This window comes from Convolutriloba macropyga, chromosome 10 (assembly GCF_964194025.1).
Source record: "Convolutriloba macropyga chromosome 10, txConMacr16.3, whole genome shotgun sequence".
NCBI lineage: Eukaryota > Metazoa > Xenacoelomorpha > Acoela > Convolutidae > Convolutriloba > Convolutriloba macropyga.
The window spans coordinates 4,061,425-4,087,862 of record NC_134477.1 but is presented as its reverse complement, the minus strand read 5'-3'; the positions used below and the strand labels follow the sequence as shown (position 1 = coordinate 4,087,862).

General features: G+C 34.6%; 1 protein-coding gene across 1 annotated transcript in view; it reads right to left on the bottom strand.

The window, feature by feature from the left end:
• LOC142348530 (uncharacterized) overlaps positions 1-26,438 on the bottom strand; it is a 54,585-nt gene continuing 28,147 nt past the window's right edge. The window contains exons 3-4 of the mRNA XM_075399904.1: positions 25,422-25,565; positions 1-278 (exon numbers count right to left, since the gene is read on the bottom strand). Of these exons, the coding sequence (XP_075256019.1) occupies positions 16-278; positions 25,422-25,565 (407 nt within the window). The 3' untranslated portion in view covers positions 1-15. The remainder of the gene's footprint in view (positions 279-25,421; positions 25,566-26,438) is intronic.

The window sequence follows — 26,438 nt, the reverse complement described above, 5'->3', positions numbered from 1 at the left end:
GCAATATAGCTTCGCTCAGCTTACAGCTTGGCAGCTATAAAAAGAAATCTTCTCCTTACCCGTAGCATAAAGAATCTTGACGTCCCGTCCCGGTAATAGCCCGTTTGTCCCGTGGATTTTGAACTCGTAGAGGGTTCCGGGCTCGGCTGGACCCAAATCCAGGTTCTGCAGTTTGTAGGATGAGGAGTTGACACAATCGTCTACCGGGCATTCCACAATTGTGAGGGACTGGGAGGGGTAGTCGTCGAAGTTAACGTCACGGCGTCTGCGTGCAGCAACTGAACAAAAAAAACCGAAATTATAATCTCGTAATAGTAATAAAAAAACAAACCGTTATAGCCCAAGCGAGAAGTATTCTCTTTCAACCACACCCTCCAACCTCCTCTCATCCCCCGTCTCCATGTGTTTTTGTATATCGCGTTACCATATAAAAATTTTTATAATGATAGTATGAATTAATACAAATCTTTGTTATCAAACTTTGATTCGGAATCAAAAGTTTTTGCTCATTGAATGTTCAAATAAGTGTGTTTTTTGTTGAAGAATTCTTCACTCTTCTCAATCGCACTCTATAACATCAGTCCTGTTCTCCTTAAGTTTCAGAATTCTTCTCGTTTCAATCTTCTATGAACTTTTGAAAACTATTTATGTTCTCCCCGCTCATTGGGTGAGACAATATTTACAAAAACGAAGGTCCCCTCTCATTGGGTGACGCTTCTCAAAAGACTCCTTTCTTCATGGAGATCACAAAGTTTGCCGAAATAGAATTTGTCCAAAAATATTGCAAAAATTGGGGTTACGGGACTCGTGCAAGCAACATTGTTGCTGATCCTCGTACAATCACAACGGAAACCGACTGAGCCAATCTATCAAAAGCGATAGCATGTCCTTGCGACTGATAATTCCTGCTGTCAGCTAACAGGGCTATGCGCTTTAACGCCTTCTTGAGAGTGACTGACAGACCACCCAATGATTCAACAGCAAGGGGAACAAACAAAACTCCTTGCTCAGAGCAATCATTTTCGTGTTGTGCATACTTTCGCTCTTCGGCTGCTTCAATCGCGTAACCAGACTTCTCTGCCGCATGATTTATAATGTTTGGTTGCCGTGGAGAAGTTACGGTGACGTCTAGAGCAGCTGGACGACCTGATTTCCATGAACGCAGAAATATGTCGCCAGGGCGAGAACCGTTTCCTGCAATAAGGTTCCGTTTTTCTATGACTGGGGACAAGTTAGCTGCTGAGCAAGCTGATGCAAAACGGTCACGAATCCTGTCATGCCGAGAAATTGCATCCCCTCTTCCAGGACAGATGACTGCGTGGTCACCAAAAATGTCAAGGGTCCCAGACCTGCAGTAAAGGCACTTTCTTTCATCTTCATAAACTGCAATACCTAGTCTGTATTTGACACTAATTTGAAATTCACTGGGACACATATGGAGACCTAAGGCAGGAACTGGAGGTGCCGCAAGCCATGCGCCGGAATGAGGCAAACAGAGTGATTGCAGTCTTGCCTTCTCCCTGTTTGACGACTGATTTCTTAGCAGCTCTGAAAACTTTTCAGTGTCTACAGCTTCTTGAATTTTCTTCTGTGTGTAGGAATTTAAGTTGAAAGGTTCAAGGCTTGCATAGAGTTCCTTAAAAATTCTACTGTCTGACGCGCGCTGGTTTGTTATTTTCTGAACCAAGTCATCAGATGCTATCACTGAGCCCACATATGCGGCTCTGTACTGCTCTTGCGATTGTCGCACTCCGAGGCCTGAAGTTTTTATTGGCAAAGTTGACTGCATCCACGCATTGTCAGAGGTGACAACACCTATTATTTGATCTAACGCATCCCGTTGGCTGGAATCAAAAACTTTTAAAACATCGATCAGATGTCTTGTCGGCGTGTTAGTGCGTAGAGAGTAGACTAACTTTGGTGTCCCTAGGCAATAACGAAGTATGCCGAGAGCACATTGAGGATCATCCAGATAACTCGAATTTTCCAAGAGCGACACAACCTTCTGAACACGTTTCTGCAGGCAAGAAGAAACAAATACTGGTGATCCCACTGCGGCACCCAGTACTTCAAAACCATTGCCCATATTTCTTGTAACTTCTCGATCAACTGAAGGTAGATCTAGGATTGACCAGAGTTCGCACTTGTCTTTCCTCAAATACAGACCCCTTTTTGGACCTTCATTAGCTAAGATATCGAGCGTAGTTCGGATTTGATCTTCTGAACCTGCAACAAAACCATCGTCCAAATACCAAGTGTGCTGAGTAAGATTTGGAACCGCGTCTCTTATTTTTTCTATAACAGGCCATAACGTCAACGAAAAGAGAAGTGGACCCAAGGGATCTCCTTGCTGAACACCCGATTCACTTTGAAGACTGGCGTTATTGTACAGTAGTGGCACATGCTGAGAGTAGCAAAAATATGTGAAGACTGCGATACCTGGTATGAAATCGCATGCTGCTTGCAATAAGTGTGAACGCTTAACCGAATTAAAGGCATTTCGGAAATCAATCTGAAGCACTCCTTCATTAGATTCAGCGTTGAGGATCTTTTCGTAGGTGATTTTTGCAGAGTGGATAATTGCTTCCGCACCTCCGCTGACTCCAACCCCTAGCTGAATGGAATCGAACAACTCAATTGCTTCTGATTTTGTTTCTTTCACCAAACATTTAGCAATCAGGCGCCTCAGGATTTCACTGACAGCTATTGGGCGTACTCCTCCTTTCTTTTTGGATAGAGCGGTGAGCGATGCCCTGCAGAGGGCTTTTGAAACAAATGAAGGAAAAGTACCCCTGCTTGCTGTATTTACAAACCTTGTTATTGCTTTAAGGGCGGATTCAGAGTGGTCGGGAGCAGTACACTCTACTGCGTGCAATAGATGCTCTGGATACATCTTGGAAGGACCAGCTGCAGTGTACTTGCTGAAAGTTTTTAATTGTTCAAAAACTATGTTGTCACTAAATTGATACGCACTTGAAGCAACATTGTCTGGTTGGAGCAAAGTTGGAGACACTTCTTTGGGATGTAGCTCTTCTAGTGCTTTCAGAGTAGCTCTGTTATTAGGCGCAAGGCCCTCAGATGACAGTATTTTTGCGGCGCGACCAAATTGACCTTGCAAACATAGACTTTTAGCTCTGCTGGCTAATTCTTCTATTCCGTTTGTGGATTTTTTCATCGCTTGTTTCATTGCCAAGGCTTCTGTCCAAAGGTTTGCATATTCACCCGCATTCCATCGATCGATGCGATCGGAGAGCCGCTGATCCTGATTTCGTTTATGCTTTTTACCTCCTCGGTTGCTCGCACGCAGGATACACTTCGAAACAGAAAACAATTTCTGCCAATTTAGTTCGTCATCTGGTGTTGTGGCACAATCATCCAGGATGCTGGTTAGCAGTTGTGACCACTTAGCTCTAAATTTGACCGGAACGAAACGACATGTTGGAACATGTGAACTAACTATTGTCTGTAAAGAGGGCAGTTTTTTTTTCTCGTTCAGTATTGTCTGTTCAACGTTTTCAAAGAAATTATCATCAAGCTGGTTCTGCTCACACGACGCGAGGAGTAGGTCAATTTTATCTGAAATTTCTTTTGTTATTTTTTTGCGATTCTTCAAGTTATGTTTGTGCTTCGAATAGGCCCAAACTGATTTCGCATTAAACCACGTGTCGTGCTCTGAGCCCCATCCACTATATCTAATTTTGGTTTCATGCTCCGAGTTTTCTAACACTTGCACCTTATAGAGTTTGTTGACAGTGTCGGGGATGAAAAGTATGGTTCCTGGTGTTGTGTGGAATTGCTCTTTTACACTCAAGTCTTGAAAGTTTTGCGTCAAACCAGTATTTGCATCACTGATGGGGTCAGAGTCAACAATGATGTCTCGTGAGCTAGCATTATCTTGAGACTGGCTTTGCAGACGAACACTGTCGTTCACAACAGTTTTTCTTAGATTGTAATTCCTTTTTCCCATATTCGAAACTGTATTTATATCATACGGGGGATTGCAAATCGTAAAAAAATGAGTGCTTTCTCAAATCGAAGGTTCTTTTTTTTGCGATAGCTATACTTGATCGTGTTGTTGTCGACCACTGCTTTTTTGATGACTTGCCGAGGAATTTTTAGGACAAATTTTATAGGACAAAAATTTTCTCTGAAGTGTCCTCCCCGTTGTGGCTATTTCTGTTGCAGTACTCGACTGCTTTTTTTTAAAGGGCTAGCGGCGGTACGACGTTGGAGGGGGGGGGGGTGATCAAGAACAATCTCACCGGGTTTTGAAGCTCGCTCTTGAACTCTTGAGGTTTACTTCAATAAGGTTGTTCCAAATTTTAAAGGAATTCAATTTCGAGCTTAGCTCTCATCAACTCGGCGGCTTTATTTCAACGCACGTGTTGAACTTTGAATATAAAAATAGTACCCCACAACGTTTTTTTTTGATGGGCGGAGTAAAAATTATTTGCTTCTATAAGATTGTGAGTCTGCTGAAACACAACAGTCTCACGTGAGAATGAGAGTTGAAAATAGATACAAACCCGCCTAATTATAGCGTTACTCGAATTATTTTCATTTTTTCTTCCACTTTTTAAAAAATTCTCAGGCGATTATCCCTAATTTGCGAGGACACCAGGGGTGTCATAACGAAAGAGGGGGTCTATTGTTCCCACACGACTGACGTTCAGGTTAAAAAGTTATATCTCCTCGGCAGTTTCGATGACATGTAACACTTAGACACCAGCTACTATCTAATAGGTTTATTTTGCAAATAAATGTCAATAATATCAATAATGGTGCATCACGTTTGAGTTTATGCTGAAAGTAGTGTTGCATTTGAGCAAAAAAGTCACCATAATTTTTTATTTTAAAAAAAAACAGAAAATTTATTCCTCCTAGAGAAAGAAGTCGCCTAGTTTTTAGAATTTACCAACTTGAGGTAAAACACCGATATACATCCAAGTACAGTGCAGTATTTGAACAGCTCGCTGTAGCCTAATACTGTTTCGCTTCGATTACACAGAAACCACAATTATTTTTTAATCTGCGATAATAAACAAAATACCGCGTACACAACATACTCCTTGCAAACAATTTCATAATGATGATTAACTTCTAACACAATTGCTGACTGAATCTGAAATATGAAATATTTCTGTGTGGGGGGGGGGGTTGCAATTTCAATGTATTACCCCCATTAATTTCAATCGTTTTCAATTTGCTACTTTGTGGCACGACACAAAAATTTCACTTAATCGATTAATCTATTTTCGAATTTTTCAAAATGCTTCATGATTTCGTTTTGAACATGATGAAGAATCGGAAACATAATGTTTAGTACAAACCATTAAGAAAACAAAGACTGAGTCTAATCTAAATCTAATGTAAGACAAAAAACAATTAAGTTATCATGTTTCATTACTGAATTGATGTTTGACTATTGAAATGCTATGAATCAGAACGTTGAGATTCAAGTCCGGGTAAACAAAACTAGGATCAACATGCCATTTGATTTCTCAAACTTTGATATCTTAAACATTTAATCTGTCAAATCTTCTCATTTCTAAAATTTAAATGAAAGATAAGATAATAATTTTTATGCTTTGGTATGAATTTGAAAATGGTGTCTATTTTTTTATCCAACGGCTAGCCAAACAAGGGCACAGATTATATTACAAAAAAAAGAAAGCTGATAAAAAACCAATAGCTTTTTTTGTTTTTTGTGAATTTGTCGATGCTTTTTTAGTGCAATTTTGTATTTACCATGTGATCTTTCACAAGATATTTAAAAATATTATAGACAGGAAGTATTTATTCCAGTGCCGTCGGCAAACTGATCTCAAGGGATAAGCGTGGGTCGACTTTGGTGAAAGCTAGATTAGGCATAGCTAACTTACGGATGTTAGGGCCCCAGAGTATGGTACTGGTGGTTGGAGGCGGAAAGCGGTGAAGGCTTCAAAATATCTGCTCAGACACTTACAGCCCTCAAGTTTAACCATTTTTTTCAATTTTTGAATACGGAATGGTAATCTAAATCTCTCAAGTAAAAAATATGTTACAGCAAAACATTTGAAACGAGCAAGCAAAAAATTTTACTTTTAATAAAAAAGAAACACTATCACAATAACTCGTTCACGTTTTTTTAGAACATCTAATGGAACAAAGACATTTGGATGACAAAACTATCTTCCAAGAGAAATAAAAAACGGTTTCCTTAGTTGACTCAATTAATTCTCCTTGTATTAGAAAAAAAGCCTCTGTTTTTTTTGAAAAAAAAACTCAATTATTATCTCTTCATTTTGAAATGTTTGCAAGGGTGTATTTCTGTTAATTATTTGTTCTGCTCTAAAGCTCTACTTGATGTCTCGACTCATAAAAAAACGGTTATTGACAACAATTTTTAAGGTTTTCTGTTTCAAAAGAATTTGGTTTTGTTGCAACTTCAATGTCTGACCCCATTAATTTCAAATTTTTTCAATTTGCCCCTTTTTGGCATGACACAAACTTTTCAATTAATCGATTAATCTATTTTCAGTTTTTTCAAACTGCTTCACGATTTTGTTTCGAACATAATGAGGAATCGGAAACATAATGTTCAGTACGAAACCATAAAAAAAAACCGATACTGAGTTTAATCAAAAAATAATTTAAGACAAGATACAATTTAGTTATCATGTTTCATTACTGAATTGATGTTTGAGTATTGAAACGCAATGAATCAGAACTGATAGACTTTGAGATTCGAACCCGGTTAAACAAAACTAGGATCAACTTGCCATTTGATTTGTCAAACTTTCAAATCTTAAACATTTAATCTGTCAAACCTTCACATTTCTAAAAAGAAAATTATAAGATGAAATAATAATTGTTATGCTTTTGTATGACTTTGAAATTAGTGTCTATAACTTTATCCAATGGTTAGCCAAACAAGGACACACATTTTTCTACCAAAAATGAAAGGTGATGTATGACCAATAGCTTTTATCGTTTTTTGTGAATTTGTTGATGCATTTTTAGTACAATTCTGTATTTACCATGAGACTTTTCACAAGATATTTAAAAATATTTTAGACAAGAAGTATTTTTTCAAGTGCCGTCGGCAAACTGATCTCAAGGGATACGCGTGGGGTCGACTTCGGTGGTAGCTAGATTAGGCACACCTAGCTTACGGTTGTTAGGGCCCCAGAGGATGATATTGGTGGCTATAGGGGGGAAGCGGTGAAGCCTTCGAAATATCTGCTCAGAGATTTAAAACCCTCAAGCTTAACCATTTTTTTCAGTTTTTAAAGACGGAATGTTAATCTAAATATCTCAAGTGAAAAAAATTACAGCTAAACATTTGAAACGAGCAAGCAAAAAATTTTACTTTTAATGGAAAAGAAACACTATCACAATAACTCGTTTATATTTTATTAGAACAACTAATAAAACAAAGACATTTGAATGACAAAACTATAACTTTCAAGAGAAATAAAAGACGGTTTCCTTAGTTGACTCAGTTAATTTTCCAGTTATTAGAAAAAAAGCCTCTATTTTTTTTTTAAAAAAACTCAATTATTATCTCTTCATTTTGAAATGTTTGCAAGGGTGTATTTCTGTTAATTATTTGTTCTGCTCTAAAGCTCTACTTGATGTCTCGACTCATAAAAAAACGGTTATTGACAACAATTTTTAAGGTTTTCTGTTTCAAAAGAATTTGGTTTTGTTGCAACTTCAATGTCTGACCCCATTAATTTCAAATTTTTTCAATTTGCCACTGTGTAGCATGAGTAGTATACATATCTGCCATGTTACTGGAGGGGGGGGGTCCGGACCCCCCCCCCCTACAAGAACTCTCACCACCAAAAAACTGATTTTCTCTTAGTGAAAGCAAGTTTTTTGGTTAAGTTTCGCCAGCCTGAGAGAAGTTCTTGGGTTAAGTTGACTGGCGAAACTTAACCAAAAAAGTTGCTTTCACTAAGAGAAAATCAGTTTTTCGGTGGTGAGAGTTCTTGTAGGGGGGTGTCCGGACCCCCCACCTCCAGTAACATGGCAGATATCCGCTGTTGAAATGTTCGCCGTATATAGAATTAGGTGCTACCTAAGTTTTGAACTCTCACTAAATTTTTTTGGTGAAAACATAAAAAACCTAATATAAGACACCAGAAGCCTAAAATTTTTCAAAAAATTTCAAAAATTTGTTCGAAAATTTTTCAAAGTTTTTCAAAGTCCTAAAATGGTCTGAAATGGATTTTGCGCTATAAAAGAGCACTCAAAAGGGATTTTTTGTTGACTGCACTTTATTCAGCTATGAAATATGGGGGGTCAAAACATACAAAACTTTCGTTTTTTTCAGAAAAAAATTTTTTGAAGCCCTAAAATGACATGAAATGGATTTTTCGCAATGAAGGAGCTTTCAAAAATGATTTTTGTGGACTTCATTTTGTTCAACCAAATAGGACATGAAATACTCAGTTTTTGAAGTAGTCTGAAAGAAGTCAAAGAGCAGTCAGAAGCAGTTTTTGTTGACAATACTTTTGCAAATGTTCAGTGTGATGTGGAAAGCTTGGCTTTATTTTTTTTATATACATGTGTAACTATGTATATTTCTATCAAAACAAGTACGTATATTTGCTTACATGTGTTCAAAATTGTAATGTTTATGTAGGAATGAACAATTGAAAGAAACGAAAGAATGAGAGTTTTATTTATATAATTATTCGTATTCATGTGTATAATGAAAGTATATATGAAAGTGTATATCTGTTTATAAGTAAATATAACTGTGCTTAAGTTCAGTAATATGTTTCTATGAGTATAAGCTGAAGTGTATGTCTGTGGGTAGAAATTGTAAATGTGTGTATATGTCAAGACGTTCTTGGATTTATGTGTATATGTTTTTCTATATCTATACAGTGAAATGTATGTATATATGTCTGAATGTGTTTATGTATTTATGTATTTATATGTTTGCAATCCGATGAGAGAGAGAGATAGAGAGAGAGGGAGAGAAATAGAGAGAGGGGGCAGATAAGTTCCTGGAGGGCAATTTAATTGCCTTGAAGAATGTTGTTATTTGTCTCCACGATCCAATAATATTATATCTTTTACACGGATTTTGACCTTCAGCGTAGCTAAACTCTGTCCCATTAAGCATTGGCAAGCAAAATGTCACAAACGAAGACGACAACAAATTTTTGATGTTCTGAGCATGCTTTGTTGAAAACTGAATTTTCTACACCTATCTAGCTACCATATTAAAAACTATCAAGATTTTTTACGAAAAAAAAATTAATGCTCTTTGTCTTTTAATCCTAGGCAAGAAAATGATAAAATGTTGCAACACAGAAGACAAAAACAACTTTTTGATGTTCTGAGCATGACTAGTTGAAAACTGAAATTTCTTCTCCTATCTAGCTACCATAATAAAAAACTATTAAGATTTTTCTTAAAAAAACAAATTCATGCTCTTTGTCATTAACTCCTTGGCAAGGAAATGATAAAATGTTGCAACACAGAAGACAAAAACAACTTTTTGATGTTCTGGGCATGCTTTTTTGAAAACAAATTTCTCTATACGCATTCAGCTACCCTTCTAGGATTGAGCAAGATTATTTACAGGAAAAATTTATTTGAGATAAATTGTTTAGAGATAAACAATAAATTGAGCTAAGTAAAAAGATTAAATTCTGTAAAAAACCGAAAAATTTGGTGGAAAAACTATAATATGCAGGAGCAGCTGAACGTGTTAGTTAAATAAAGTAGAATGATAGGAATTCGTCAAGAGCTTGAAATAAACAAATAGTGTAATGATGTACAAGAAGAGTAGTTTCCACTGGAACTGTAAAAATAGCTAAATTTTCAAAAGTTAATTAGCCACTTGATCAATTAAGCCAGAAAGAACACAAGCTTTGTATCTGCGGGGGGTTGCTAGAAACAGCTTCAGTAGCGAACAAGTCTTGTTTGCGTATTGGGAATAACACTAACGGATAATGCGTGCTTTGACTGAAATCTGAAACAAAAGCGAATCGCTTCTTCAGTAAATGGTTCCAGCATACTGAATATACATATAATCAACTATTAAACACTGGAAGTAAAATATCAGAGCACCTCAAGCCAATAAAAATCGAATGAGTTCATTATTGTTCTTTCTTGAATCAAATTTTCTGTGCATTCAGTAACCCTGTGTTAAAATTTTGGATTACTTATTGTTCTGTCGACTTTTTAAAATAACATCACCGTAACGATATTTGATAGAGCATTGGAAAGAGTAACATCCAAAGGAATTTGAAATTTAAAAGGACAGAGTCTGTATAACATATTGGGTTATGAAACCTGGCGAACATTTCGGAATTGAACACAACACTACTGCTACCTACTACTGCTACTGCCTACTACTACTATCTACAACTACTATCTACAATTAGTACCTACTACTACTACTACTGCTACCTACTAGTACTACCTACAACTACTACTAGATACTATTAATATCTACTACAACTACTTATTGGTTCTAAGTTACACTAGTACCTACTACTACTACTACTTCCTTTTAATACCTTCAAATGTTACCATTTGTTTACCAACTATCTACAAAAAGCTGTTTCTGTTTCTCTAAAAAATGAAAACAATTCTTATCTCTAGAGGAGACTCGCTGAGCATAAACAACAGAAGCTTTTCTCTATCTCAAGGAAATGTGTCCTGACTGACACAGACCGATAGAATTTAGCCGCTAATATTTTCAACAATTCATTAAGTGTTTGAAGTTTTTTCGAAGATATAAAAAACGCTGAAGCTATGTTGTATACGTTAACTCAGTAATTTTCAACTCAATGTTAATTTCTTAACTAACAATTAAGATATCCATGGTATTGTATATCAAGTGGTACTTAATTAATTAAATCAATGTAGGGTTTTTTGTTTAGCGAACCAGTCTAATTTTTAGGAGTTTTTTTGATATGTTCTTTTTTTGAAGTGCAACTTTTTTTATACTTTATTCAAAAATTGCTTGCTTCAAAAATTCTATAGTGTGTACCTTAATGGAAACAAACACTTTACAACGTACCTACATTATCAAAAAAAAACAGGTTTTACACTATATAGTTGTTTTCGTACGTTTATTCAGAGCCACCTGTTGTTTCAGTTGTCAGGAATTACACAAATTTTCCGAATCCCTACGTTTCAAAAACTTGTATAGACAGAAAACTGCTGGGATAGCTTGCCAGAAGGACAATGCGTTTGTTGAGTTTCACATTAACCTTAGCTTCGGCTCAGGATATGTTCAAAGCTGAGACTGTAATTGTGAACTTGCTATGCATCAAAAGGTTAGCGCTACATGATCTTGCAATTTTTGTTATATTAACTTCTTCCTAATTTGTTAAATTTCATTTGGTCATTGTTTATCTGAAGAAAATTAAAAACGAATCAACTTCATGAAACATTCTTGCACAAACTCGTTGCGCAGTCTTGTTGCATTCTTGCACAGTCTTGTCGCATTTGAGAGCTCAAACAAAAACATTAAATTTAGGCGTTTAGCTGAACAAATTTTGTTTGTTTTCAGCGTCTGTTTACACTCAATGGGCACCAAATGGTTCCTGAGAAGTACTTCTCGCGGAATTTGAAACAAAATTCTTCTTTATTAGTGTTCAAAACACAAACCGGAGACAGTATGGCGTTGGATAAGCAAGTAGAATAAAAATGTGAAACATGGTTGATTACTTTATCTAAAGGTTGAACCATTGTGTTCGATTTCGAGTTTGTGATTTAAACAGTATTCAAGGATAATTGACTTTTAAGAAAAAGGCTTCTTTTTTAGTATTCAAAACTCAGAGGCGGCATGGATTTCGATAAGCAAGTTTATTAAAATGGTGATTTTGGTCGATTGCTCTACAGAAAATGGAAGTCTTGAGTTTGTGTTTGAATTTTTGATCTAAAAACACTATTCAAGGATAATTGACTTTGAAGAAAGATTACTTTTATTATTAAAAACACAATAATCGGTGACAGCTTAACTTTGAATTACCAAATATAATAAAATGTGAAAACTTGGCCTATCCCTCTAATTTAAAGTCAAAATTTGAGTTTGAGTTTGAGTTTGTTTGTGATCTAAAAATAGTATTCAAGGGATAATTACGTCATAATAGTTGTTATGTTATATAGTTGTGAACGCAAAACATTTGAAATACGTTCTCACAATCTATTTAGACTACAGCTATATATGTGTCCGAAAAGTGAAGGAGACCTTCTGGTTTAACTAAGCTTTTTGATAAAATTTACTATATTCAATAGACTATATTCACGTGGTCTATCATGCAATCTTTACTGCACGACTTCTGCGAGCATTCTAAGCTGAAGAGTATAATTTTGCATTGTTCTATAGAAAAAAAACAGAAAAAACACAAGATTTTCCTGGTGCTAGGAAAATTGGCGGACAGTTCGTTTAGCCGACAAGGAAAAAATGAGAAATTTAGACGACAGTTTTTATCATAATTGGTAATAAAAGTCTAATTGGTTAATAAATCAGTAGTTCGGTTGTGATAGGTTCATATCAACTCCCACAGACCGTAAAGGCATGACCATGGCCCGCGAGGCATGGCCAGATGCGGTTAAATGCAGTCCAACCACGTAAAGCACTCCGTTACACTAGTTGATGAAAAAACTAAGGTATACTTGTCCGCTTACAGAATAGTGTTTTATATTGGCCAATCACAGCTTCAGAATAAGATTTATTGCTCATTTTACTTAAATTGTCGGTAAAAATGTTCATTTTTTTTGGTGTGTTGACATATTTTACCAGTAATTTTTGAAAAGATAGGTCAGTGCAACTCTTTAAATGATTAAATTTCTCTGAAGAATATTCGGCTAATGAACATTAAATATTGTAAAATAACTAATGTGGAGATACCTTTAAGTCATGGCCACATTAAGTAACAGTTAACACAACTAATTTTGATTTTTGCTACCATAAAAACCGACAACACAGACAGTAGAAATCAGATTAGGAGCTTCGATACCATAGTCAAACTGACAAGTATACTTCTACATTCATTTGGCCGATATGGAAAATTTCCAGTGTTAAAACCCTGTATCCCATAGTGCATCAAGTTCAAAGTTTAAAGTATTCAAAATTTTTGGAAATTAGTGTGTCACTTTTCTATGTGGTAATATTGTATTATAATACTAGTATTCTTGGCTTTGTTTACTTCGTTTTGATGTTATCTTTCCGAAAGGTTTCTATGTTTTCAAACGTTTGTTTGTTATGGATCCTATGAAGAGTCAATTTGAGTTCTTTCAACTGAGTCAAAGACAAAAAACAACTGTCAAAAGGCAAATCCTGATTATAGAGGCATCTGAGCTAATAAGATTTCCAGATTTTTTAATGCAGTATTTTAATTTCCTCTGAGCTTAGAAAATGTGAGAAATAAGTAAAAATGTCTCTTGGAAAAAATCTCCAGGTGGAATTTTACTACTGCGTGTTTTGCTTATTGCCACTATTGTCAATAGAGACCATTGTAATTTAACATGATTTTTATTCTCATGAAAATTTGTATCCTCTATAACAATAAATGGTTGAATCATTATGTACATGAAAAAGTTGTTTTTCACGAGTAATCATTTAGCAAAATCTTAATTTTCAATAAAGCTTTTTTGATCGGCAATTTACGCTATGAAAATGAATCAGCGGTCTCACAGGTAGTATGAAAATATGTTTTTCTTCATGGCGCTCAAAAAAAAGGAAACCTCTAACAGAACTGCAAAATTAACAACGGTAAGAAAAAAAACGCTTTTTAATGTCAACTTTGCTTTTAATTTGAAAGACTTAATAAAAACAATGCCTAGCTGAAATAAAAAAAAAGACTTAGATTGTGCAAAGCAAAAATTTATAAGATATCTTTGTCAAACAAATATTTTTGTACAAGCTGATTTTTCATTTCTCCTTTAACAAATTTGTTTTTTTTACGGCCTCAATAGTTTGCCTTGAGAAAACTCATAGGAGAACGGAGAAGTATTCACTTCTTGCATCTATTGGAAATTTAGTTCTGATACGTTAAATGCTTACTATTCATGATACCATAGCTTTATGGATTAAAGAAGTTTTAAGTTCGCGTTAATGAATAATTAGGTTTTAAATTTTTATGAGTTACTTGAATAACATACTGAAATACTTCAAATTGACACATAGCTCTGAAAGCTACTGAAGGAATTTTGTGAAAACCAAATGTTCTAAGACAAACACAAGTTGTTGCACATGTATACAGAAAATAGTAGTGCATACTTACGTCTATGGTTCAAATTGAGCCTTTGAGCAAAAACATGTTTGTTATCTACTAACGTTAGCAGGGAACCTCTTATCGTTCCTTACAATAAACCACGTCAACACTATGCAAAATCAAAAGTTTTATACAAATAACTTAATACTAAACGTACGACATAGAACCAGTTACTATATAAACTAGAAGCAATTGTAACCGTGAAAATCAAACAACAAGGCCAATAGTTGAGTTTAAATGTATTTGCTTTGTCCATTGCTTTTTCCATTGCTTTATATGAGTTAACGTTATTTTGTTTAAATTCAGCACAGTGGGGGGTCGAAATGTAATCCCAAATAAAGAATTGCAAGCCTATGTACTCACTCTCTATTTATCACAAGTTTTGCTGCAACACAGTAGAGTACATGTATATATACGCTTTCTTGATCAGAGACAAGAGAATACTTAAGCAAACTAATAAAAGTACTTTTAGCCGAAAATATTATGCAACAATTTTGCAGAGAAGACTGAACTTCCCACAATATAGGTTTTTCATTCATAAAAAGCAAGTGGTCAGGTTGAATTTTTTGTTTCAACCCGTGACTTGTAAGAGAGCCGAAGTGAAAAGAGCCGTTTCAAGAGAACCGACATTTTATTTAAATTATAAGTTGATAATTTACGGTAAATTTTGCGACGAATTAATTTGGCTCTTAATTGAGACTACTACATTCGAGTTTTGGAAAAAATAATATTTAGTATCTTCTAGTATAAGACACTGAAAGCAAATTAAAAAAATAATTATCTTGAAATCATCGCGGACCATGGCCATGCCTCAGCGGCTGTTGGGACTTGATATGAAACTATCATAACTGAACATGAGACCAATTAACCCACTCAGGTACTTTTTTAATAATCAACTAACAATTTAGGGTAATTAAGGGCAACTTTTTGGTTTCGGCTCTACTTAAATCAAAACAAGTTATCAAAACAAGTTGCGCGTATCCATTTCAACATTGCAGAACGATAATCTACGGTTTGGGGATCCTACTCGACAACAAATTTCTGACTTTTCAGTTCTTTAAACAAGTCGAAGCCTGTTTCCTGTTTCTCTGACGTGGATAATGTTCAACCAACATACTTTAGTTTCAAGGAGTGGTTTTTCAACTACTAAAATTTGGATAATAAGCATACACAACGGATTTTAATGAAGCACAGCATTTCGAAATAACAGGTTATAAATGGAAAATACTGGATACCAACGTCTAGTTCATAAGCTTTAATCGACAAGAATTTTTCAGTTCTAGTTGCTATTGTCGCATGAACACCTCACTTTTTCATCGAATCTCATTCTTTTTGGAAAATTTCCACTGTGAATTACACATCCTCCAACAACACGAGATTGGCTCCTCTTTCGTAGAGCATTGTTAGCCGATGGCTCAGTGCTAATTTCTGGAAGTTTTCTTCAATTTTTGAGTTTTCTTCAAGAAGACTAGGGAACCGTTCTAAGATGGAAGATATCACAGTCTTTCTGTTATCATCGGGTGTGGATGATGTTGTATGATCAATTTTATCGTGAATGGTGGTTAGTTTTGTTTCAATTCTGCATGATTCGAGCTTTTTCCAAATATTTTCCAAACCTTCTAAAGCAGCAAAATATTCTTCATGGCTCCTGAAGAGTGGCATACTTTCGAAATCATAACTGCGCAAGATCCTCTTTATGTCCATAGGAAGTGACCATATGTCAGAAGTCAAAGGATTAGGTATATTCTGAGAAGTTACTCCCGTTTCTGAGGGGGTTGAGTTGTTGATAAAGTCTTCCTCTTCGGTTATATTAGGTAATGTAGTAACAAAGTCAATAAATTTTTTGGGTATGAGACAATGATCGAAGGTAGTCCAGCTTGAAATTGAGCTGCCCTTCCTTTGTTGTATAAAGGCAATATTGTTTTCATAACGAGTTTGATAGACAATTGTGCGCTGAAATGAGTCTTCAAATTGCGTTAGGATATGATACATTATAGGTTATAAACCGGCAGTTGAGTTTGGGTTTTGGCATACACTAACTGAATGAAATACAAATCAAGAATGAAAACGCTAAAATATTAATTTGAGAAGATATTCACTCAGTTAAAAGTAAATATAAGCCGTTCGCTGGGATGTTAGCACTCGTTCTATTAGCCTAATTAGCCTAATAGTTTCCAATGAAGACCTATAACATTTCGAGGAGAACTCAGCTGTTAAATCAGTTAGACTAATTCTTATTCCTTTTCAGTTGTAAAAAGAATTGAAGTTTCTCCTAAGTACCTCAGACATTAACATTTCAAGGTCTTGATCTGATTGCTACGTATAAAGCTGAAGAATTGCACTGTGCGTATGAGAAGTTCAGTCTTCTCTGCAAAATTGTTGCATAATATTTTCGGCTAAAAGCACTTTTTTTAGTTTGCTTAAGTATTCTCTTGTCTCTGATCAAGAAGGCGTATATATACATGTACTCTACTGTGTTGCAGCAAAACTTGTGATAAATAGAGATTGAATACATAGGCTTTCAATTCTTTGTTTGGGAGTACATTTCCACCCCCCACTGTGCTCAATTTAAGCAAAATAATGTTAACTTGTACGTTTAGTATTAAGTTATTTGTATATTACTTTTGATTTTGCATAGTATTGACGTGGTTTATTGTAAGGAACGATAAGAAGTTCCGTGCTAACGTTAGTAGATAACAAACATGTTTTGCTCAAAGGCTCAATTTGAACCCTAGACGTAAGTATGCACTACTATTTTCTGTATACATGTGCAACAACTTGTGTTTGTCTTAGAACATTTGGCTTTCACAAAATTCCTTCAGTAGCTTTCAGAGCTATGTGTCAATTTGAAGTATTTCAGTATGTTATTCAAGTAACTCATAAAAATTTAAAACCTAATTATTCATTAACGCGAACTTAAAACTTCTTTAATCCATAAAGCTATGGTATCATGAATAGTAAGCATTTAACGTATCAGAACTAAATTTCCAATAGATGCAAGAAGTGAATATTTCTCCGTTCTCCTATGAGTTTTCTCAAGGCAAACTATTGAGGCCGTAAAAAAAACAAATTTGTTAAAGGAGAAATGAAAAATCAGCTTGTACATAAATATTTGTTTGACAAAGATATCTTATAAATTTTTGCTTTGCACAATCTAAGTCTTTTTTTTATTTCAGCTAGGCATTGTTTTTATTAAGTCTTTCAAATTAAAAGCAAAGTTGACATTAAAAAGCGTTTCTTTTTTTACCGTTGTTAATTTTGCAGTTCTGTTAGAGGTTTCCTTTTTTTTGAGCGCCATGAAAAAAAAAATATTTTCATACTACCTGTGAGACCGCTAATTCATTTTCATAGCGTAAATTGCCGATCAATAAAGCTTTATTGAAAATTAAGGTTTTGCTAAATGATTACTCGTGAAAAACAACTTTTTCATGTACATAATGATTCAACCATTTATTGTTATAGAGGATACAAATTTTCATGAGAATAAAAATCATGTTAAATTACAATGGTCTCTATTGACAATAGTGGCAATAAGCAAAACACGCAGTAGTAAAATTCCACCTGGAGATTTTTTCCAAGAGACATTTTTACTTATTTCTCACATTTTCTAAGCTCAGAGGAAATTAAAATACTGCATTAAAAAATCTGGAAATCTTATTAGCTCAGATGCCTCTATAATCAGGATTTGCCTTTTGACAGTTGTTTTTTGTCTTTGACTCAGTTGAAAGAACTCAAATCGACTCTTCATAGGATTCATAACAAACAAACGTTTGAAAACATGGAAACCCTTTCGGAAAGATAACATCAAAACGAAGTACACAAAGCCAAGAATACTAGTATTATAATACAATATTACCACATAGAAAAGTGAAACACTAATTTCTAAAAATTTTGAATACTTTAAACTTTGAACTTGATGCACTATGGGTTACAGGGTTTTAACACTGGAATTTTTCCAAATCGGCCAAAATGAATGTAGAAGTATACTTGTCAGTTTGACTATGGTATCGAAGCTCCTAATCTGATTTCTACAGTCTGTGTTGTCGGTTTTTATGGTAGCAAAAATCAAAATTAGTTGTGTTAACTGTTACTTAATGTGGCCATGACTTAAAGGTATCTCCACATTAGTTATTTTACAATATTTAATGTTCATTAGCCGAATATTCTTCAGAGAAATTTAATCATTTAAAGAGTTGCACTGACCTATCTTTTCAAAAATTACTGGTAAAATATGTCAACACACCAAAAAAAAATGATTATTTTTACCGACAATTTAAGTAAAATGAGCAATAAATCTTATTCTGAAGCTGTGATTGGCCAATATAAAACACTATTCTGTAAGCGGACAAGTATACCTTAGTTTTTTCATCAACTAGTGTAACGGAGGGCTTTACGTGGTTGGACTGCATTTAACCGCATCTGGCCATGCCTCGCGGGCCATGGTCATGCCTCAACGGTCTGTGGGAAATGATATGAATCTATCACAACCGAACTACTGATTTGTTAACCAATTAGACTTTTATTACCAATTATGATAAAAACTGTCGTCTAAATTTCTCATTTTTTCCTTGTCGGCTAAACGACCTGTCCGCCAATTTTCCTAGCACCAGGAAAATCTTGTGTTTTTTCTGTTTTTTTTCTATAGAACAATGCAAAATTATACTCTTCAGTTTAGAATGCTTGCAGAAGTCGTGCAGTAAAGATTGCATAATAGACCACGTGAATATAGTCTATATAATATAGTAAATTATATCAAAAAGCTTAGTAAAACCAGAAGGTCTCCTTCTATTTTTTGACACATAAATAGCTGTAGTCAAAATAGATCGTGAGAACGTATTTCAAATGTTTTGCGTTCACAACTATATAACATAACAACTATTATGACGTAATTATCCCTTGAATACTATTTTTTTAGATCACAAACTCAAACTCAAACTCAAACTTTGACTTTAGATTAGAGGGATAGGCCAAGTTTTCACATTTTATTTTATTTGGTAATTCAAAGTTAAGCTGTCACCGATTATTGTGTTTTTAATACTAAAAGTAGTCTTTCTTCAAAGTCAATTATCCTTGAATAGTGTTTTTAGATCAAAAATTCAAACACAAACTCAAGACCTCCATTTTTCTGTAGAGCAATCGACCAAAATCACCATTTTAATAAACTTGCTTATCGAAATCCATGCCGCCTCTGAGTTTTGAATACTAAAAAAGAAGCCTTTTTCTTAAAAGTCAATTATCCTTGAATACTGTTTAAATCACAAACTCGAAATCGAACACAATGGTTCAACCTTTAGATAAAGTGATCAACCATGTTTCACATTTTTATTCTACTTGCTTATCCAACGCCATACTGTCTCCGGTTTGTGTTTTGAACACTAATAAAGAAGAATTTTGTTTCAAATTCCGCGAGAAGTACTTCTCAGGAACCATTTGGTGCCCATTGAGTGTAAACAGACGCTGAAAACAAACAAAATTTGTTCAGCTAAACGCCTAAATTTAATGTTTTTGTTTGAGCTCTCAAATGCGACAAGACTGTGCAAGAATGCAACAAGACTGCGCAACGAGTTTGTGCAAGAATGTTTCATGAAGTTGATTCGTTTTTAATTTTCTTCAGATAAACAATGACCAAATGAAATTTAACAAATTAGGAAGAAGTTAATATAACAAAAATTGCAAGATCATGTAGCGCTAAACTTTTGATGCATAGCAAGTTCACAATTACAGTCTCAGCTTTGAACACATCCTGAGCCGAAGCTAAGGTTAATATGAAACTCAACAAACGCATTGTCCTTCTGGCAAGCTATCCCAGCAGTTTTCTGTCTATACAAGTTTTTGAAACGTAGGGATTCAGGAAAATTTGTGTAATTCCTGACAACTGAAACAACAGGTGGCTCTGAATAAACATACGAAAACAACTGTATAGTGTAAAACCTGTTTTTTTGATAATGTAGGTACGTTGTAAAGTGTTTATTTCCATTAAGGTACACACTATAGAATTCTTGAAGCAAGCAATTTTTGAATAAAGTATAAAAAAAATGCACTTTAAAAAAAGAACATATCAAAAAAACTCCTAAAAATTAGACTGGTTCGCTAAACAATAAAACCCTACATTGATTTAATTAATTAAGTACCACTTGATATACAATACCATGGATTTCTTAATTGTTAATTAAGAAATTAACATTGAGTTGAAAATTACTGAGTTAACGTATACAACATAGCTTTAGCGTTTTTTATATCTTCGAAAATACTTCAAACACTTATTGAATTGTTGAAAATATTAGCGGCTAAATTCTATCGGTCTGTGTCAGTCAGGACACATTACCTTGAGATAGAGAAAAGCTTCTGTTGTTTATGCTCAGCGAGTCTCCTCTAGAGATAAGAATTGTTTTCATTTTTTAGAGAAACAGAAACAGCTTTTTGTAGATAGTTGGTAAACAAATGGTAACATTTGAAGGTATTAAAAGGAAGTAGTAGTAGTAGGTACTAGTGTAACTTAGAACCAATAAGTAGTTGTAGTAGATATTAATAGTATCTAGTAGTAGTTGTAGGTAGTACTAGTAGGTAGCAGTAGTAGTAGTAGTAGGTACTAATTGTAGATAGTAGTTGTAGATAGTAGTAGTAGGCAGTAGCAGTAGTAGGTAGCAGTAGTGTTGTGTTCAATTCCGAAATGTTCGCCAGGTTTCATAACCCAATATGTTATACAGACTCTGTCCTTTTAAATTTCAAATTCCTTTGGATGTTACTCTTTCCAATGCTCTATCAAATATCGTTACGGTGATGTTATTTTAAAAAGTCGACAGAACAATAAGTAATCCAAAATTTTAACACAGGGTTACTGAATGCACAGAAAATTTGATTCAAGAAAGAACAATAATGAACTCATTCGATTTTTATTGGCTTGAGGTGCTCTGATAATTTACTTCCAGTGTTTAATAGTTGAGTATATGTATATTCAGTATGCTGGAACCATTTACTGAAGAAGCGATTCGCTTTTGTTTAAGGTTTCAGTCAAAGCACGCATTATCCGTTAGTGCTATTCCCAAAACGCAAACAAGACTTATTCGCTACTGAAGCTGTTTCTAGCAACCCCCGCAGATACAAAGCTTGTGTTCTTTCTTGCTTAATTGATCAAGTGGCTAATTAACTTTTGAAAATTTAGCTATTTTTACAGTTCCAGTGGAAACTACTCTTCTTGTACATCATTACTTTATTTGTTTGATTCAAGCTCTTGACAAATTCCTATCATTCTACTTTATTTAACTGACACGTTCAGCTGCTCCTGCATGTCATAGTTTTTCCACCAAATTTTTTGGTTTTTTACAGAATTTAATCTTTTTACTTAGCTCAATTAATTGTTTATCTCTCAACAATTTATCTCAAATAATTTTTTCCTGTAAATAATCTTGCTCAATCCTAGAAGGGTAGCTGAATGCGTATAGAGAAATTTTTTTTCAAAAAAGCATGCCCAGAACATCAAAGAGTTGTTTTTGTCTTCTGTGTTGCAACATTTTATCATTTTCTTGCCAAGGAGTAAATGACAAACAGCATGAATTTGTTTTTTTAAGAAAAATCTTAATAGTTTTTTATTATGGTAGCTAGATAGGAGAAGAAATTTCAGTTTTCAACAAAGCATGCTCAGAACATCAAAAAGTTGTTTTTGTCTTCTGTGTTGCAACATTTTATCATTTTCTTGCCTAGGATTGAAAGACAAAGAGCATGAATTTTTTTTTCGTAAAAAATCTTGATAGTTTTTAATATGGTAGCTAGATAGGTGTAGAAAATTCAGATTTCAACAAAGCATGCTCGGAACATCAAAAATTTGTTGTCGTCTTCGTTTGTGACATTTTGCTTGCCAATGCTTAATGGGACAGAGTTTAGCTACGCTGAAGGTCAAAATCCGTGTAAAAGATATAATATTATTGGATCGTGGAGACAAATAACAACATTCTTCAAGGCAATTAAATTGCCCTCCAGGAACTTATCTCCCCCTTCTCTCTATCTCTCTCCCTCTCTCTATCTCTCTCTCTCTCTCTCATCGGATTGCAAACATATAAATACATAAATACATAAACACATTCAGACATATATACATACATTTCACTGTATAGATATGGAAAAACATACACACATAAAACCAAGAACGTCTTGACATATACACACATTTACAATTTCTACCCACAGACATACACTTCAGCTTATACTCATAGAAACATATTATTAAACTTAAGCACAGTTATATTTACTTATAAACAGATATACACTTTCATATATACTTTCATTATACACATGAATACGAATAATTATATAAATAAAACTCTCATTCTTTCGTTTCTTTCAATTGTTCATTCCTACATAAACATTACAATTTTGAACACATGTAAGCAAATATACGTACTTGTTTTGATAGAAATACACATAGTTACACATGTACATAAAAAAAATAAAGCCAAGCTTTCCACATCACACTGAACATTTGCAAAAGTATTGTCAACAAAAACTGCTTCTGACTGCTCTTTGACTTCTTTCAGACTACTTCAAAAACTGAGTATTTCATGTCCTATTTGGTTGAACAAAATGAAGTCCACAAAAATCATTTTTGAAAGCTCCTTCATTGCGAAAAATCCATTTCATGCCAATTTAGGGCTTCAACAAAATTTTTTTCAGAAAAATAACGAAATTTTTGTATGTTTCGACCCCCCATACTTCATAGGTGAATAAAGCGAAGTCAACAAAAAATCACTTTTGAGTGCTCTTTTATAGCGCAAAATCCATTTCAGACCATTTTAGGACTTTGAAAAATTTTGAAAATTTTTTTCAAAAAATTCGAAATTTTGATATGTTTCGACCCCTATACTACTTAGGTGAAAAAAGTGAAGTCAACAAAAAATCACTTTTGAGTGCTCTTTCATAGCGCAAAATCCATTTCACACCATTTTAGGACTCCAAAAAAATTTTAAAATTTTTTTCAAAAAATTCAGAAATTTTTATATGTTTCGACCCCTATACTACTTAGGTGAAAAAAGTGAAGTCAATAAAAAATCACTTTTGAGTGCTCTTTCATAGCGCAAAATCCATTTCAGACCATTTTAGGACTTTGAAAAACTTTGAAAAATTTTCGAACAAATTTTTGAAATTTGAAAAATTTTAGGATTCTGGTGTCTTATATTAGGTTTTTTATGTTTTCACCAAAAAGATTTAGTGAGAGTTCAAAACTTAGGTAGCACCTAATTCTATATACAGCGAACATTTTAACAGCGGATATCTGCCATGTTACTGGAGGGCGGGGGGTCCGGACACCCCCCCCCCCCCCCCCCCCCCCCCCCTCCGGTAACATGGCAGATATGTATACTACTGGCATGACACAAACTTTTCAATTAACGGATTAATCTATTTTCACTTTTTTCAAACTGCTTCACGATTTTGTTTCGAACATAATGAGGAACCGGAAACATAATGTTCAGTACGAAACCATAAAGAAAACCGATACTGAGTTTAATCAAAAATAATTTAAGACAAGATGCAATCGAGTTATCATGTTTCATTACAGAATTGATGTTTGAGTATTGAAATGCAATGAATCAGAACCGATAGACTTTGAGATTCGAGTCCTGGTAAACAAAACTAGGATCAACTTGCCATTTGATTTGTCAAACTTTCAAATCTTAAACATTTAATCTGTCAAACCTTCACATTTCTAAAAATAGAAATAAAAGATAAAATAATAATTGTTATGCTTTTGTATGACTTTGAAATTAGTGTCCATAACTTTATCCAATGGTTAGCCAAACAAGGACACACATTTTTCTACCAAAAATGAAAGGTGATATATGACCAATAGCTTTTATCGTTTTTTGTGAATTTGTTGATGCATTTTTAGTGCAATTCTGTATTTACCATGAAACTTTTCACAAGATATTTAAAAATATTTTAGACAAGAAGTATTTTTTCAAGTGCCGTCGGCAAACTGATCTCAAGGGATACGCGTGGGGTCGACTTCGGTGGTAGCTAGATTATGCACAGCTAGCTTACGGATGTTAGCCCAGAGGATGATAGTGGTGGTTATAGGGGAGGAAGCGGTGAAGCCTTCGAAATGTCTGCTAAGAGACTTAAAGCCCTCAGGCTTAACCATTTTTTTCAGTTTTTAAAGACGGAATGTTAATCTAAATCTCTCAAGTAAAAAAAATTTACAGCTAAATATTTGAAACGAGCAAGCAAAAAATTTTACTTTTAATGGAAAAGAAACACTATCACAATAACTCGTTCACATTTTTTTAGAACAACTAATCGAACAAAGACATTTGGATAACAATACTATTAACTTCCAAAAGAAATAAAAAACGGTTTCCTTGGTTGATTCATTTAATTTTCCAGGTATTACTAAAAAAAACACTGTTTTATTTTTGAAAAAAAACCTCAATTATTATCTCTTCATTCTGAACTAGTTGCATGGGGTCTTTTTGTTATTCTTCAGCTCTAAAACCCTACTTGATGTCTCGACTTATAAAAAGACAGTTGTTGACAACATTTGGTGTTTTAAGGTATTCTGTTTCAAAAGAATTCGGTTTTGAATTTACTAGCGGGCCTCAATTTTGGCTGAAACAAAAATATTGTCGTCAAAATTGGCTCGTCAATAAATGTTGTCCCTAATTTCGGCTTAATATACAAAAATTGTCCTCAAAAAACGTGATTTCCTTGATGATAGATAGTTAGTTACCTTAGGATCAAAATCCCGTTACAGACATGATTATTAATAATTAATTAATAATTAGAATAAATTCCCATTACTGTAACTTCGAACGGCTGTCGCGCCAGATCTTGAAACAAGTTTTGAGGTTTTTGAGGATCGGTTGAAACTTGTGACGGTTGACCAATTCGATAGACAAGCAAACCAATTTTTGAAAAAGGGGTCAAGCAAGCGGTCCGAGATAGCGTTAATAGATTGTTCGTGGCGGACCGGTCAGAAAAAGGGCAGCTTAAAAAACAGGCTGCAGCGTGGCCTAATGCTGTTCCGCAACAATCACGCAGAAAGAACTTATGATTATTAACTACGTTTTCAGAACTTCAGATCTTAACAGATTAACGTTGAGCCTTCAACTCTAATATCAGGTCTCAATTTAAAAAAAAATCCCAGAGGAATATCCAGATTATTGTTGGTTTGATCTGGGTTAAATTTAACATTACCTCTGAGATACTCGATAGCTCTGGTTACTTCAACGTCTATGCTCTCAGAAATCGTATTGTTCGTCATGACTCCCTCCAGGAAGAAGCTTCCGTTGATTATCCTCACCGCCAAGTTGTTCTCATTCTCAGTGAGCGGGTTCGAGTCTGAGCAAGGACAAAAATAAATCAGTCAGTTAAGGAGTTTTATAAGCATATTGTTTTAATAGTATTAACTACAGTCGTCATTCAAAAAATTCGGAAACTCTTTCTTGTTCGACTCAGTTGATATGAAAAAACATTAATTTTAAAATTTATAAACTTTTAACTGTATGGTTTCTGCATAAACTAAAATGGATAGCCTAACTATTTATTATGTACGATAGGAACCTTCATTTAGGCAAAAAGTACTCAACAGGTTGTTCACAAACGCCTATACACACAAAAATTTCATTCAAAGTAAAAGTTCCTAAAAAGGAAAAGGCTGTTCAAATTCATTGACAACAGTAAAGTGCGTATTCTACCATGTGAAAATGGGTGTCAATAAAAATACTTGAAGCCGAAATACCAAATAAAGCAAAATGGCCAAAATGTACCCAATATTTAACCATAAATGTTGAATCGACCAAAACAATCAATTAGCACAAAAATAGCAACTGCATTTCGCTTAGCCTCGGTGGCCCGTGGGACTTGAATTGAAACCATCAAAACGGAACATGGGATTAAGCTATCAACTTAATTCTGAGAAACATGCTTGCAATACCGAGTCATAATTCGTAACAGGATTAAGGAACAAACACATCAAAGGGAAACATAACCGACTAAAGTCGGGCGAATTGCTCTCAAACGACCGGCGAGCGGTTGGCTTTGTTAATAGCTAGCCAGGATTTAGAAAGGCTAGCTTTCGCTTAATTGAAGGAGAGCGGAGTGAGAGCACTTTGTTATCGGTGGAGCAATTTGCAGGGAGTTTCTACTGTGGGGCTGATGTGGGGGGGGGGGGGGTTGTGTGAAGGAAGTGAGGGGTCGGTTGAAGGTGGGGTC